Source organism: Miniopterus schreibersii, assembly GCF_964146895.1.
Source record: "Miniopterus schreibersii genome assembly, chromosome: 10".
NCBI classification, from domain to species: Eukaryota; Metazoa; Chordata; class Mammalia; order Chiroptera; family Miniopteridae; genus Miniopterus; species Miniopterus schreibersii.
The window spans coordinates 53238234-53255562 of NC_138110.1; the positions used below are offsets into that span (position 1 = coordinate 53238234).

The 17329-nt window shown below is 45.6% G+C and overlaps 1 protein-coding gene across 3 annotated transcripts; it reads right to left on the reverse strand.

Annotated features, from left to right (window-relative positions):
• On the reverse strand, window positions 1-15334 carry TTPAL (alpha tocopherol transfer protein like). 3 transcript variants are annotated; one of them, XM_081149465.1, is made up of 5 exons: window positions 15220-15334; window positions 10632-11091; window positions 7552-7745; window positions 6078-6188; window positions 1-4232 (listed from the first exon to the last, which is right to left on the reverse strand). In XM_081149465.1, exons 2-5 carry the CDS (start codon window positions 11074-11076, stop codon window positions 3957-3959), a joined length of 1026 nt encoding a protein of 341 aa, XP_081005591.1. In that variant the 5' UTR covers window positions 11077-11091; window positions 15220-15334; the 3' UTR covers window positions 1-3956. The 3 variants fall into 3 exon arrangements, with proteins under 3 accessions (XP_081005591.1, XP_081005590.1, XP_081005592.1); XM_081149464.1 differs by having other exon boundaries at window positions 14778-15321; XM_081149466.1 differs by having other exon boundaries at window positions 14955-15306.
• Window positions 15335-17329: the final 1995 nt, after the last annotated feature.

Sequence of the window (17329 nt, forward strand, 5' to 3'; positions counted from 1 at the left end):
TCAACCTTACAGGGATTTTTATTGTTTAAGACTTGGTCATGCATGCTAAAATTACATGTTTTCACCACTTTGACTTAGAAAATGCACTAGAAAAATAAACTTTTGGTCAAAACAAACACTGAAGTAGATGAATCCACCACCATGTGTCCCTATACTCAAAGCCAAACTGAATTTCAGTTTGAAGTGAGGAATGTGACCAGTGGCTGAAATGGTGCCCCAACCTGGTCAGAAAGTTAGCCCACCTCCCACCCATCAGAGTGGTGTCAGAGGCTGTTGGCTCCAGAGAAGGTTCAAGTATTTCACTTGTAACAGGGTCCCACCTGATATGCAGAGGCGAGGCACATCCACAAGCCCCAAGGGCAGCTGGCTGGCTGCCCAACTGAACACACTGCCCAGTAAGATGGAAGGAAAAGCAACCAATTGGCAAACAGTAGACTCATCACCAGGATCTTCATCCACAAATCACACTGGGCCTCCCCGTGGAGCAGCTTCTACTGAGGACTATCTGACTGATGCTGCTGCTCCTAGCATTTCAAGCAACCACTTCTGAGTCAGGAGAGCAGAAAGGAATTGACTTTAGAGTTACAAAATTAACATCCCAATACAGAGGCGTGAGAACTGACATTTCTGAACAGTCAAAATGTTTGTTTGGCATCTCCACACCTTTCATGCCACAGGACAGCACACTTACACATTAGCTAACATTTTTCTTCCTAAATGAAAGAGGTTTCAAAGGAAAACCTTAAAAGTTGAAAACTTTAATGCCGCACAGTACTAGTTTTTGCCTACCCAAATACAAAAGGAATCCCATGACTGATCTGAGAATCAGATGGCATTTAAGAAATTGCCCACCAGGAGAATTCTGAAAGGCTGAATGTCTCACAGGAATTTGGGGAAAATACTTCTTATTGCCCCGCAGCTTTTTGGCAAACAATGTATCTTGTAAGCTGAAGTGTTTGTAAACTTAACTACAGGTTGCTCCCTGTGAAAGCAGGATGAAGTATGAGGGAGATAAAGCCACCTTGGCCACAAGCAAGTAAGAGGAAGCCAGGGTTGCACTTCTGGCAGTTTCTGTATATTTCTTTCTGTAGATTTCAGCCTCTCCCTGTGAAGGTAGAACAGGGTTCCAGGAAGAGGAACCCTTTTCTGTGCGGTAGTATAGGGGAGGAAGGAGGAAGAAAACCCCCATGTTACCTATATTTACAGATTCATTTGGAAGCTTTAGGTGCCAATTCATTCAGACCTACATTTCCTGAATAACCCAGATTGGGGGGTGAGGGCAGCAGCCTCCAGTATGATGGAGTACAGTGTCCCAGTGGCAGGATGCTTGACGCTGGAAATGGAGGACTCAGGGTCAGGGTGTGATGATTCAGTGGCTCAACCAATGCCACACAGCAAGGTACAGCTGGGACTCCAGTCTCCTTCCCTACACTACACTACCTTGAATTTTGGGAAAAGTGCATTTTCAGGCGCCTCTGAAATGGGCCAGAGCTTTTTTCCTAAATGTAGGAAAACACTCCCCATTCTCCCGCTGTTCACTGCTGTGCTATCAGTGTGCCTCCAACACTGAGTAAGGCTCCCAGTGTGCTCCCTTGGTCATTCCAGTCCCCCTACTGGGGAAACAATGGAAATGCCTGGTGAAGCCTCACAGGCTGCCTTGATTTTCACCCAGGGAGGTCTTGGCTTTGCAGCTTGGTTCAAACTCCTGAGGTGCTAGAACTATTGGATCTCTCTTTGGAATCAAAACAAAGCAGCAGTTCCAGAAAGCAGGCAAACAAACTCTGGCTATAACTCCTTTCAGAAGCTGAAAGAAATGGCTCCTTGGTCCAACTACAAAGGCCTGAACAACATTCTTCCTGGTTTCAGATAATTCTCTAGGTGAGCTTGGCCACCCCTACGTGAAGTCACACAGACAAAGGCAATGGAATGCAATGCAGAGTTTCAAACTTGGAAACTTGGTAGAGCTGAGCAATTTATTTTTCTCTGTCTAGCTTTTTTCTATTTTTTAATCTCTTTTTCCTGTTTGGTACCTAAGAAAGCCTCTAACTAATTTCTGCTCCAGGCAGATGGATTCCAAACCCTCTATCTACATTAGCCACTCCACTTGTTCTATTTAGCTCTCTTCAGCAATGCTAGTCACATCATCATTAGACGGAACTAGAGGCAGCCAGGGGTGTGCCTGTTGGCACTTCTAGCTCAGCCAGGTCCCTATAGGGTTAGTACCTATGGTGAAAAGAGCTTTCCCTAGAATTGGCACTAATGAGGTAAGTAATTCCCACCAACAACTTCTCCAGACAATTTCAGAAGTGCTATAAAGATGAACAGCTTATTTGCAACAGACTGGCCTTTGAATTCCAGTGTACTGTTCTCTTCCTGAGCTGTCCACCTTGCCTTGTAGCCTAATAAGTGCACAGAGAAGGTACACACACAACACATAGTACTTATCACTTTTTAACATCATAATTTACATGGAATGAATAGGAAAGGAAATAGGTCAAAAGCCACGAGATGAACCACCTCGTTTGATGCTTGGGCAAAGGCTGAATTCTTGACAGGAAGGGTCTAACGTGTTGAAATGCAGAACATTCAGTCTGGCTGGACAGATTTAAGTGTGCCCACCCACACCAGAGAGACATACTCAAGTGGGTTTGGGAGGGCAGGGGCCCCAGAAGTGACCCAGCAATAACCTGCCTTTGTATTCATTTCCAGAGACCAGCATTTCAGAATCCCAAGTAATTGAACCATTCCCTGCTGCCAGCTTTACAATATACCACCAGATTCACAGGGATGGGAGGAAGTCATACAAGATCCTAGTCATCTCACCTGCCTGCTCTCACAAGAGCCATTCTTTTCAAATTCAACCCTTACTTCAAAAAGGCAGTTGGTATCGCTGAGTCCCAGGAATATACATACTTGTTTCTTTAAAGGCAGGGCCAACTGGCGACTGACACATCCCTCTTGGAAAGGGCCAGGTGTACCACAAAAAAACAGGATCCAGCCACTTGCAGCTAGAGAGTCATCTTTCTAGCCAGAAAAGCGATGTCTAACGTTCAGTAACTAAATCAAATCCCAGAACCTCAGCAGCCCAAAGGGCCCTCAGTGTCATTTCATTTAGCCTCATTTTACAGATGAGGAGACTGAGGCTCACAAAGGCCCAGGTCTTTTCCATGGCCACACATCTGAGACTGGATCTCAGGTCTCTTAATTCTTAGGCCAGAATTCTTTTAGCTACACAGGTCTGGCCTCCAGTATTTTAGGCTGGGTAAAATTACATACTTCTAGGACCTTGCATGATTCTATTGAGAACCAGGGCTAAGGCTTTGTGGATTTGGGAAAACAAGTTTCTACTGCAAGATTCAATCAATGAATCCCACAGGTGCTTGAAGTCTCTGGATCCCAAATTTGATCAGGAAGTGCTGCTGATGTCCCAACGCATGCCTGATTCAGATAAAGTGCTTTCCAAACCCATAATGGCAACAAGGGCCTGGCCCACAAACTTGTAGATTCCTGATGAGTAACAGAAGTCTGGAGTTAGGGTTCACGTGAAAGCCACAAACTCCCAAAGTCTCACATGTGGACACCTTGCAGGCTTGACCAAAGTGTTTTATAGGAGTGTGCTGACTGGCCAATTGGGCTGTTTCCTCCTGGAACGTGGGAGCAAAGTGACTTTGGTCCTGATCTTTCCTGCTTTGAGATGTGTAAGAACCAGATACAGCTTCCGGATTAATGGCTGCAAACTGGGACTCCAAACATTTGGGACTCATTGGGAACATCTTCCGTGTCTTCTATGGACTAATTCAAGTAACCAAGCGCGAACCCCTCGGCTCACCCTCGGAGCACAACAGGCTTTTCCTCCACGCTGCAGCTTAAGTACAAGGAGCAAGAATGAATCCTTGTGCCTCCCCATAGGAAAAAAACGAAAGGATTTAAAGATGGTGACACTCACAAGGGAGTGGCTAATAGCAGTACAGCTGTGATTTCACAGCCCGCATGGAGTCATCACACTGAGCATCCGAGGTCAGCCCCTCAGGCAGCAGGGCCCGGCCCAGGATGCTGTCGCAGGCAGGCACAGGTTGGCAGAACTCTCTCACAAAGTCCTCCTCCGAGGCCAGCAGCACTGTGTTCCAGGCAGTGATGTCCAGCTCACCAGCCATGCCCCCATATTCCTTGGGGAGAATGCTTTTTGGAAGGTTTGTGTGGAGAGAGTTCAGGTCAGATCCGTGGAGGAAAAACTAGAGGGAAAGGAAATAAAAATATACATGGCCTTAGGTTAATCAGTAATTCAGTAACCTTCTTCATGGTATGTGCTCAAATAAGTATCTGTTGAATGAATAAAGGAACAGTTGATGGCAACTCTACCCTTCCAGTTCCTCGAAAAGCTTGAGGATCTTTAATTCTCTTTTCTTTATACTCCAGGCCCTGTTGGCTGGTCCTTCAAAATATACCCAGAATCCAACCACTTTGCTGCCACCCTAATGGAACCATGCCGCCATAGTTTCTCACCTGGATTCCCACAACAGCCTCCTTCCTGGTCTCCCTGATCGCACCCTTGTGCCACCATAGTCTAAGCTCTTTTCAGTGGATGTCAGATCACGTCACTCCTCTGTACAACTCTCCAGTGCTCTCATCTCACAGACTAAATGCCAAAGTCCATATGATGGCCCACGGGGCCTGTCACAATCTGACCCCTGTTACTTCTCTGCCTTCCTCTCCTCCCACTTCCCCTCTGCTACTTCTCCAGCATGCCGGATATGCTCCCACCTCAGGGTAGGGCTGACGCTGGTCCCAGATATCTGTAAGGTTCACTCCCTCACCTCTTTCAAGTCTTTACTCAAATGCCAACTTCTCAATGATGCTACCTCTAAGCACCCTATTGAATATTACAACCCTCTCCCTCTTCCCACACTCACTGTCCCCTTTTGCTGCTTTATTTTTCTCTATTGCACTTATCACATTCTAATACTAGATAACATACATAATACACTGTCTGTGTCTCCCTAAAATGTAAGCTTCCTAGGGGCAGAGACTTTGCTCTATTAATAGTTGATCAATATTTTTTGAGTGAATGAATGAACATATGAAGGACCAAAGGAACAAGATTGTGGGTGACAAATAAGGTCATTTCACAGATGTAAAAAACCCCCAAAGAACCTGGCCCAAAAGCTGCTTTGGGAAAAGCCGATTGCAAATAGGATCTCCAGAAAGCAACATATGCTCAAACCCAGGCATGAAAGCCACTGAGTTAGTGGTTCTCAAACCTAACTGTGCATCAGAATCACCTAAGAAATTTTAAAATCACAGATTCTTGGGCTCCACCCCTGAGGTGATGGATTCATTAAAACCTTCAGGGAAAAGGCCAGGGGATCTGGATTTTAAGTTCCCTCCCTTGCAATCCTGAGATTTTCTATCTGTGCTTCCTCTGAAAAATAAAATTCAAGACCCAGTCTTTGGAGTGATCACAGTGTTCCTAGGCCTAGAGAAGAAGAAAACTACCACCCTTCACATTTCAATCACAGTGCTGGGAAAGGCTAAGAGAAGTGGCTCTTCCCCCTTTTAAAGTGTCATCTATCCTTTCTTTAAAAAGAATTAAGCTAAAAACTCACATATTTCATAAACCTTGAATCATTCCACAAACTTTATAATACAGCGAGGCAACAAATTAGGTAAATGGAAAGGCTTAGATGGCATTTTGAAACCCAAGGAGCTATAGTAAGAAATCTCCATAACTCTTCTTAACCACTTGCCTGGACTACCCTTTTCCGTGTCCTTTTACATGTAAAATATGATGTTGGTTCACAATGCCCAGCCCAGCATATTAACAAGTCTAAATGATTACAGAGCAGGGAAGCTCTTAGGATAATAATCCTGGCTCTGCTCTTTCTACTGTCAAATATTATATTCTTATTAATTTCATCTTCCCTTCACAGAAAGGCCTGTTCATTGTACTTTCCAAATTAATAGTCCCCGGGCAAAAATAATAAACTAAGATAAGTTTATTGATGTCACAATTAAACTTATAGATGCTACAAATAAGGAAGCAAAAAAAAGTATCGTAAGTCAATAGGATCATCACTTACTCTGTTTGCTATTTTCTCCTTCAGAAATGGTTTTATTATGGCAAAAATGCCTTTAAATATTCGAGGTTCATTCACTACATGGACTGCTTTTATCCGAATGGGGAAACCATCCTGTGGGGGAAGGGAAGGGGATGTTAGAACATATGGAGTATTTGCAAATTGTCTGTTACTACAGCCTGCCTCCCCCAGTGAAATCGTCTTCATTTTTAGTCCCCAACATCAGTCTGGTCTGATTCTCATGTTCTCCTCAAAGAAATCCAAGAAGGGGCTAAGCAGGAAGGTAAAAAATTATCTGAGACTATGTGGATGGATCTAGTAAGTAACACACCTTCTGAATCAGTACTGCCCAAAGTACATTTCTCAGGATGTTACAAGGTGTGATGCAAAAAACGGTTCCACGGTAGGTAAGTTTGAGAAGCAGTAGACTAAATATGGTCAAACAGACTTTCTTAACTGCAGGACTGTTCAGAGCTTTAAATGCAAATGTTTACAGTGACATTCACAAGGAAGGGGCTTGCTTTACCATATTTCCCAAACTTATTTAACCCTGGAATTTTGTCTCCCAGATCCTCTTACAGGAAACAATGATCCAAACTCATTATATCAACCCTTGAATCTACATGGAATTTAGCAGGAGGCATCAAAAGAAGAGTGGAAGCTAAGGAAAGCCAGAGCACTGCCTTGAAGCCAGAATTCAAACTTCTGATAACAACCAAATGTAACACTGATATTTAAATAATCAGCCTGGGGCACAGTAGGACCTTAAACACATTGAGAACTGTTTTGTATCTGGTGCCCTACAGTTCACAAGAGGCAGCACCCCTGCAGGCTGGGTCAGAATGAACTAGGAGTCAAGCCTGTTAAAGACATGGGCCAGACTATATCCTCTAGGTCTCAGTTTCCCCATCTACTAAAAAGGAAAAATAATTCTTGACTTGTCTAAGAGGATTCCTAGAAGCACTTAATGGGCTATGATGACTGAAAAGTGCTTTGTAAACCATTACACTGTGAAGATATATAAGAACCTGATGGTTCTCAGTGACTTTTGTTCTGAGACACAGACCTTGAGGGATGAAAGCACCTGGCCAAAACAGTCCAACAGTGCTCCATGTGCCCGGGTCCCACAGGCAGCAGGACAGGCTCTATTACCTTGGGCAGAAGCACAAGCTCTGTTTCATTTGTTAGGAGAATTTCTCCTCACTTTCTTGACCAAAAAAAAAAAAAAAAAGGGAGAAAGAATTTTCCTGGCTTTTGGACTCTTGTTCAAAAGCTGATCTTGTCTAGATTGAAGGTACCTCAGAAACTACTAGAGACCCTCATGGGAATGAGTGGTACACAGAATTTTTACATTTCCCATAATGCTTTTGTATTTTTCTGATTGTAGGAGTGGGAAGTGGGGTGTGTGTATCATATGGGTAAATGGACAGGGCCCAAAACAACCACAGAACAGGCACACGACAAATGGGGGCCATACCTGAAGGATGCCAATCACTTTTTTGGCTATAAAAGGGCCAAAGTGAGATGCTTTTGATAAGCTCACTCCTTTGTAGTCTGCAAGAATTACAATTCCATTCACTTGGGTTTCTTCAGACTGAATGAGTTTTTCTAATGTCAAGTATATGGCTCGGATGTTTTCAGTAATTGGATAGTTGCTCGGTATCCATCTGTCTAATGTTATAAGAGATGATCAGTATGTTACATAAATAAATACAAACAATTGGACAGGCTAAGATTTATCTCCATGCTAAAACTGTCATTTAAAAATGGAAAAGCAAAATGATATTCTACCAGCATGGCTCTATTTAGGTTAGGAAATCAGACACCTTCAGCAGCAGCTGATATTTCTTAATTCCTGAAATGGAAATGCAGTTAAGTGTTGAAGTCCAAAGTGTGAACTCTGAAGTTACACCATGGGCAAGTTACTTCCTTATTCTGAGCCTACACTGCCTCCTAAGTATAATGGGATAATAATAATAATTTTTTTGTTAATCCTCACCTGAGGATATTTTTTCTATTGATTTTTAGAGAGAGTGGGAGAGGGGGGAAATAGAGAGAAAGAGAGAGAGAAACATCAATTGGTTGCCTCCCGCATATGCCCGGACCAGGGCAGGGCATCAACCCACAACCTAGGTACGTGCCCTTGACCAGGGATCAAACTCGCAACCCTTCGATACTCAGACCGACGCTCTAACCACTGAACACTGGCCAAGAGTACTGGCCAATAGGACAATAGTACTTACCTTATGGACATGTATGCCTTCTGCCATCAGATGGGTTACTTTATCTTCAGAACATCACCCTGATTTTCTTTGGGGAACCACCTCTTCCCATGGTAGCTATGCAGTTTGGGGACAACTGACTCCTGGCTCCAGGTGTGGGCTTGGCCAATCTGGGTCTTATTTGCCCCTGGCCACAGTGTGTGATTCAAGCCAGGTCAAGTGTGCCAAGGGGACTTTGGAAAGAGAAGATCTCTCTTTCCTCTTGGAATGGTGAGGATGGGAGGCTGAGACTCAGGGGCCCCATGAGACAAGAGCTGGTCTGAGAAGGAAGCCCATGCCTAGGACAGCGGCAATGGAGACAACTTTCTAATGCCGTAGTTTGAGCAAATTCCCCTTTCCAGGCTGGATGCTCCTTTAATACTTCTCACATAGTTAGGGAGTCTTTCTTCTTTGGTATAAAGATGAAAGTGACAACTTCTGACTATTAACCACTATTCTCAAGAAAATCTCACCAAGGCCCTGGCAGGCTAGCTCAGTTGGTTAGAGCATCATCCTGATATACCAAGGTTTTGGGTTCAATCCCAGGTCAGGGCACATACAAGAAACAACCAATGAACGCATAAAAAAAAGAAAATCCCACCAAAACCTGTGGGACCCTTTCTTAGAAAGATAAAACTCCATGTGATCACCACCAACAGAATGTGTAAAATGAACAAAATTCCTATGAAGATATCTTTGTCCAAAAATTGTGCCAGCTTGCTGTTTGATATTGCTGCCAATTAAACTTGCTTCTAAATAACTGTCTACCATCCTTTTCAACCACAGATGTCTCAAAAGAGCTTCTAAAAAAGGCAAAGCCAATCCCCAGTTGAGAACAAAACCTTCTGTGTACGCCGCTTTCTAAAAGGCTGAGTCAGTGGGGAGGAGGTCTAGATCCACTTCAGACATATGGGGGGAAAATTCATCTCACAAGCAAGGGGTTGAAGCCACACAAAGAGGTGAAATCAGTGTGGTAATATCTGACTGTTTCATAATAGTCTTATGGGCTGAGTAAAGGAGCAGCAGGAAAACCCATGACTGAGTTTCTAGGTATCCTGGTGCCCAGAAATCGCCACTGCATTGCTTATTTAAAAATAAGCACCCCTCATTTTGGAAAGTGCCTAAAATAGCAGGTAAAGCAGTTAACACTGTGCCTGGAACACAATAAAGGCTCAAGAAAATGGTTTGGTCTCCAAAGAGGGTTTGGTAAATGACTAACGGAAATGGCGACGTGGGGCTTAAAGGCAGAGGAAAGTGCAGGAAGGGTTCCACTCCCCATCAGAAGTCCCTTCAGGAGGCATTTGTATGCATGAGCAAAGAGAGCTGCCAGCAAGTCCTCCCTTCCCTGGCTTGTCGGGAAGAACACTGTAATCTGAATTTCAAATTTTGTCTCAGCACTGGTCTGATGGCAAATGTTACAGCTGGGGGCGGGGTGGAGGCATGTGGTAGATTGACACCTTCCCAGGCATTGCCCATCCCACACAGATATCTGTACCTCACCTACTCACAAAGGAGGGATGGGGCCAGGGGTCCTGGCAGCCCTGCTTGTACCTGATAACCAGGGCAGCTTTCTCAGCCCACCAGATACCCAACCCTGGAAATCTGGAATTTGCATTGAAGGAACTTAGTTGGGTGGCCAGGTAAACCAACTAGGTGTGCCAGATCTAGCCATGTGTACAGAGGCAGCAAAAAGCCAGGCCACAGACAGAAGAGTGAAGAAGTATGCAAAGGGCATCAGAAATGTGTGGCCCAGAGAGAGACACAGACTGACAGAAAGGCAGAGGCAGGGAGAAGGGCTCGCTTAGTTTCTGAAGGAGGAATGAACTGGATTCTGTTTCTGGTTCTGGGTTCCAGGGCCTAGTGACAGCTGCTGCACCTTCAGCAAACTGGTTCTATAAGATGCTCCTGTCTCCTCACCCAAGGATATTTTTTCCAATGCTTTTAAGAGAGAGAGAGTGGAAGAGGGAGAGAGAGAAAGAGAAACATTGATGTGAAAGCGACACATCAATTGGTTGCCTCCCGCATGCACCACAACAGGGGCCGGGATTAAGCCTGCAACCAAGATACGTGCCCTTGGCTGGAACTGAACCTGGGACCACTGAGCCAAATTGGCTAGGGCCCTCCTTTTTTTCTTAAGCCAGGTTGAGTAGGGCTTTGTCATCTGCCATTAAAAGAGCCTTGACTAAAACAGGGAGGGGACAAAAGGCAAAAGGAAAGGAAGAGAAGGTGCTAGACAGACATATCCCCAAAAGAGCCTGTATATACACACACACCCAGCAACAGCCTATGGCAATACCTGGGCGGATGCAGAGGATATGACATCCCCGGGGGTCAGTGTGGGGCAGCACGGTGAGGAATCCTGAAGCGAGGACATCTTTTAAGGCCGAAGGCTTCAGGTTATTGAAGACTTCGGGCCAGCTTCTCCTGCAGCTGTGGTAGTTGATCAGGAGCTGCAGGGCCCGGTCATAATCAAACTTGCGGGCTCGGAGGAAGCGCAGCAGGAAGGCATCATCCAGAGAGGTGCGCAGGTTTGGGTACTCTTTCCGCACCATGTCACGGAGGGCCTGGACATCTCGCAGTCTCCATTCTGGCTTCTCCTGCAGCTCTTCCCTGGCCTTGGTGACCAGTTCTTCCGTCAGTGAGCACACATAGCCAGGAGGCTCCGGTGCTGGTGGCAGCTCATTTTCGGAAAGTGAGGCCGCAGAAGGGCTGGTTCTCAGAGAGTCACTTTCTTCTGACATTAGGTACTAGAATCCCTGTTAAAACAGAAGCCCCAAGCAAAATTAATAAAGTGCAGCATTATTAATTGGTCATTTCAAACCCCAGGGCAGCTGATGTAGGGGGACAGGAACATTTTTGTTAAGCCAAGTAACCTCAGAGCAGTGGTCTCAACTGGGTGGGTAGGGGTAAACTGGATCTGAACCATGTGCCCAAGTCCAACCCCAGATAACGAAGCTAGAAGCTCCAGAGGCACCCAGGCCTACAGCAGGAAACACATTCCTCATCAAACATCATGGCCTTGCTCGCAGATGTATGAATGGGTGCTTGACCTTACTCATAATTAAAGAAATGTGAATTAAAACAACTCTGAAATTCAGATTGGAAAAATGTAAAATGGGTACTCTGATATGCTTGCTGTTGGGAGAATAAATTATATAGCCTCTTTAGATGTCAGTTTGTCAACATCTATCAAAATTTAGCCCTGGCCAGGTGGCTCAATTGATTGGAGCATCATTCTGTACACCAAAAGGTTGTGGGTTCAATTTCCAGTCAGGGCACATACCTAGGTTGTGGGTTTGATCCCTGGTCAGGGGTGTGTACAGGAGGCAACCAATCAGTATTTCTCTCTCACGTAGAGGTTTCTCTCTCTCTCTCTAATCAATAAACATATTTTCAGGTAAAAATAAATAAAAAGTTAAAACATTAAAACCACATACCCTTTGCTCTGGTATTCCATTTCCAGTACATACACTTATATGTGTGGGAAATGTATGCACAGAAGGATGACCATCACAAGAATTGATTATAATGGCAAAAGACTGGAAACACTTTAACTACATACCAGTTGGAGACTGGTTAAATAATATCACCATATGAATGGAATACTATTCAGTCATGAAAATCAGGTAGAACTTTATAAAATTTTTATAAGGGAAAAGAAGCAGGTTGTAGAACAGCATACATAAAATAATTGTGTTTATGTTTTAAAAATATATACATATATACATTTGTGAATGCACCTAACATTTCTGAAAGGAGATATAAGAAACTGTTGCCAGTGGTTCTCAGGGAACAGAACTAAAGAACCAGATATTTAATGTGGGAGAGACTTTACTGTACTGTTTGAATTTTGTTTACCATATACAATATAACTTAACATGGTGGCCATGATACTGAAGTCATCAGATCTCCTGCTGGGGTGAAATATAATTGATGGATGGGCCTAGCTAATGTCCCTCTAGATCCACCATTCAGTGGATGTCACTCTCCACAGACTGCCCGCAGCCAATGACTGAGACATGGGACTCCTCTAAGAGGCAACTCTGCCGTGAGGACTACCTATCAGCCTGGCCAGACAAACCTTTCATGGACCTGCATTGCAGTCCAAGACTTCCTGCCCAAATCTCCTTCACAGGGGCCAGCTCCCCTCCCTTTATGCTTCATGGGCGTTGCCACCAATAGATTTCTCTCATGTCTAATCTCATCCTGGTGTCTGCTTCCTAGAAGACCGAAACCAGCACACTTATCAAATGAAAAACAAAAACAGCAGCCTTAGATATTCCAGGAATAAGCTAGCAGCAGGGCTGTCCAGTTCCAAATCCCGAGCTCTTGCCCATGGCTGTCACTGAACTCCCACTTGGAGCTCAACAAGGAAGGAAGGGACCTCTTAGGGGTCTCTGCACATGGCCAGTCACCCGCAATTGCACGGAGCTCAACAAGGAAGGCAGGGACCTCTTAGGGGTCTCTGCACATAGCCAGTCACCCGCAATTGCACGGCAGTCACTGTGACTAGGTCATTTCCCCTAAGTCTTAGGTCTGCCCACTCCATTCCTTGCATTCTAACCTCCAGTGCCACCCAGCTTCTTTCACTTCTTCCCAGAGGTGTTTTCTTGTCTTGTGCACATCCTGTTTCCTCCAACTAACATGCTCTTCCTCCAGTTCATCACCTGACTGATTCACCCTTAAGTTCCAATTAGATGCCACTTCATTCATTCAACAAATATTGAGCACTTACTATGTACCAGGCCCACTTCCAGGCACTGGGGATACAGCAGTGAATAAAAAACTCCAGCCTTCATTGAGCTTAGATACTACTGGGGGTGGGGGCACTATAAACAAAATAAACTATATAGTCTGCTAGAACATAAGTACTATGGAGAGAGATAAAGCAGGGAAAGAGGTTGAATGTATCTAGGGATAGGAGTTGCAACTGTAAATAGGGTGGTCAGGGAAGGCCTCACCCAAGTAACAATGAAGCAAAGACAAAAGAGATGACGGAGCAAGCTGTGTAGGTATCTGGGGGGACAAGTGCAAAGCCAGAGGCAGGGACATGCCTGGCTTTTTTGAGGAAGGAAGAGAAGGCCAGTGTGGCTAGAGCCAAATGAGCAAGGGAGGGAGTATTATTAGCTGATGGATTTAGAGAGGTACCCATTGGTACAGAGCTTTGCAGGCCAATAAAAAGTTAGACTTTGAGTTTGGTGGGAGCCATGGAGGGTTTTCAGTAGAGTAACATGACCATTTATATTTTAAAAGGATTACCTGGCTGTCTTACGAATGAACTAACGGGGATGGAGACATAAATGAAGAGATCATTCAGAGGCTGCTGCAATGATCCAAGCGAGAGATGATGGTGCTTGAACAGGAGGCAGCTTGCCTGTCTCCAGGTCAGGTTAGAAGCCTTCCCCACAGGAGCTCTTTGACATAGCACTTCTCCCATTCCACCGCAATTGTCTGTAGGCAATTAGTGGGCAATGTTCACATCTGTCTTCTGTCTTTCTCATCACCTTAAACCCAGCACCTAACAGGGTGCCAGGCACACAGTCTGAGCTCCATAAATATTTGTTGAATGAGTTTAATCTGCGTGGCAGAGGTATGCTGAACAAGGAATGGAACAATCATAGATTGATAGGACCCACCCTGGGCTCTGTTTCCAGGGCGTTACCAACAGATGCCTGTAATCCCAATTCAGTACTTACCCAGGAGAAATACTGTATGTCCCACATCCCTCTCCTAGCCTCAAAGTCCTTTCCAGCCTCTCTCCTAGTTTCCCACCTCTCAATGCACATTAAATGCCAGTCGAAGCAAACTACTGACCCACCATTCTCAGAACGCCTCTTGCAGTTATGACACCTCTGCCTGGAATTTCCTCTCCTTGTTTGTTCCCAACCAGACAACTCATCACCTTACAGACCCAGCTTCAATGTCACCTCCCCGATTCCCCCGGGGTGACTCCCTCGTTTTCCACAGCAGCTATTTCTTTCAGAAATGGCATTCCAGTGTGATGGGTATTTACATGAACACTCCTCAGAGTCAGTTTCCCTATCCATTCATTACCAAATAATTACTGATCACCTACCATAGGTGTCAGGCACTGCGCTCATAGGCACTGAGCATACAACGGGGAACAATATAATTCTCTGCCTTAGGAAGTTTAACTCACAGTGCAATAATGAAGAGATAACATGTACTTGAGCATTTTACCATGTATCAAGCACGGTGATAAGCACTTTACATCTCTCTCTCATTTAATCCTCACAATCTCTGGTCACAGCTCTATGACTGTTCCCATTTACAAAGGAGGAAAGCGCCCACTAGAATGTAAATCCCACGGGGGCAGACAATTTGCCTGGCATGTTCACGGCTACCCCGGGCCTGGCACATGACGGTGCTCGGCAGCGACGGGCGGGTGACGTGAGGCTGAGCGACGTGCCGGGGTACACACCTCGTGAGGAAGGGCCGGATGCGCGCGGCCCACACCGGAGCTTCCCGTTGACTCCCCAGGGGCTCGCGGGGTCGAGCAGGGCCGGGCTCAGTCACCGCCGGGCGAACCGACCGACGGGTGGGGGGAGGGAGCGGTGCAGGCACCGTTCGTCAGGGTGCAGCCGGGAACCCTCCTCACCTGGAGTCCGTCATTCTGTGAGCGGCACCTTCTCCCCACGCCACCCAAACAAGGGGAGGTCAGGCTGCCAGAGCCCCCGGAGCCCGAGACTAGACGTCCCGTCGGCAGCCCTTTGCGGCCCCCACTTCCGGCTGTCACCCCTTCCCCAGGTGTCCCCATTTCCTGGGGTCTCTCTCCTCGAGTCCCCCACTTCCGGTTACCCCTCCCTCTCAGGGGTCCCTTTCCCCGGCCCCCTGGACGCACGGACGGGCTCGCGGGCACTCACCGGCCCGGCTACTGGGCGGAGCGCGGGTCAATGGGCGGCGGGCGCCTGGTCCGGCAGCGCGCGCAGAACGACCCGCACGCCCCGCCCGGCCGGCCCGGCCCCTCGCGCCGGAAGTGACGTAGGCAGGGCGCGCACGGACAGGCACCGCCCGGAGTGCGCATGTGCGGTACCTCGCCGCCGTCTCTGTCTTTTGTCTCCACCTGGCGGCCGAGCCGGCGCAGTGGGACACGAGCCCGGGCAGGGGCCGGCGGGGAGGAGCGGGGGTGGCAGCAAGCTTAGGCGGTGCAGCCGGGGGAACTGAGGCCCAGAGAAGGAAGGAAAGAAGCTGCCGTTTTCTGAGAACGTAACTACCGAGCGCCTGGTGTTTTACTTTTATTGTCTCATTAAATCCTCATATTTATGGAAACTTTCATGAAAGGGAAACTGGCAATCAATGAAGTAAAGGGCTTTAAAACCTAGACTTCGGGATTAGCATCCTATAATTCTTTTATGCTTTGGGGGTTCCTGAAGTCCCCTTCATGGAAATGGTAGCTTGAAAAAGGTCCTACTAGCCCCCAACCCCGGTCCATTAAAATCCCCAGACCCACCAACATATATAGTATTTTGTGCAACTACGACTTTGGGAGAAATCTAGGTCCGTCTTTCAGGCAGAGTAAAGACGCTAAGCTATTTCTAGGGAGAGAAATGCTGTCGTCCAGGAGGGCTCAGAACCCAAAGGAGTATCCAAGAGATGACCTTAAGCTCTTTCTTCTTTCCCTACCCCAGGGGCAAGAGGTCCCAGGAAGATGGGAACTGACCCAAGAGGGCCTCAAAAGCATGACGGTTTCTGTGAGCGGCTGGAGTGTGTGAGCATCAGTCATTACAGAATCTTTCAATTTATCTCTTGTATGGGAGAAAGAAGCTACAGATGTAATATAGAAGAGGTTAATTAAAAGCCCCATGATGCTGTATTTGCATTGGAAATATCAGTATGAATTCAAGAGATGATTTGTTTTTCAAAAGAAATGTATATGTACGTATACACACATTCACATAGGCACACATATGAATTAGTATATATACTTTATATATAAAATACCTATTTCTATGTGCTAGAAAGGCCTAGAAACAATGACTAATCTAGTAGCCATAAGCATATCTAACACTCAGATTTTACTCTTGAAATACTATTTTCTATTTTAAAAAAATAAAGTGATTTCTTGGAGAAACTGCTGATTACAGATCAGTAGCAGGAAATCTACAGGACGAGCCTGGAATGTCTTGTCATACTTGATAACAAAGAAGCTCTCAAAGGCACTAGGGTCACATCAAAAGGACTTAGAGCCTGGCTGGCGAGGCTCAGTGGTTGAGCGATAACCCATGAACCAGGAGGTCATGCATGGTTGGATTCCCAGTCAGGGCACATGCAGGTACTGCAGGCTCAATCCCCGGTAGGGGGCGTGCAGGAGGCAGCTGATCAATGACTCTCATCACTGATGTTTCTATCTCTCTCTCCCTCTCCCTTCCTCTCTCTGAAATCAATAAAAACATATTTTTTTTTAAAAAAGACTTAGAAACCTACCTGAAGATGAGATAACTTCAGCTGCAATAAAGATAATTGCAATTGATTAAAACTCATCAAATATGTTTTAATCCCTGAGTTCATAAAACCAGGAAAAAAGTTTATGTTCAGCAAAAACACTAACTGATCGATCACCTTATGAAAATGGCATGCAAACAAATTATATTCTTGAAAGCTGGGTAAGTAAAAGGAAAGAATCAAGTATTCCACTTTTTATATATGAATTGTACCACTGGGTAACCAAATAATAGGTAAAGAAAAGCACTTTCTTACAAAATTATTACAGCTAATTGCCCTGGCCACGTGGCTCACTTGGTTGGTGTGTCGTCCCATACACCAAAAAGTTTGATTCCCAGTCAGGGCACATACCTAGGCTGAGGGTTCCATCCCTGGTTGGGCGCATACTAGAGGCAACGGATCTCAATGTTTCTCTTTTGCATCAGTGTTTCTCCCTTCCTGTTTCTCTAATAAAATCAATAAAAATATATTGGGTAAGGATCTAAAAAATTATTACAGCTAATAAATGAAAAAAAAAAAAAAAGACACACT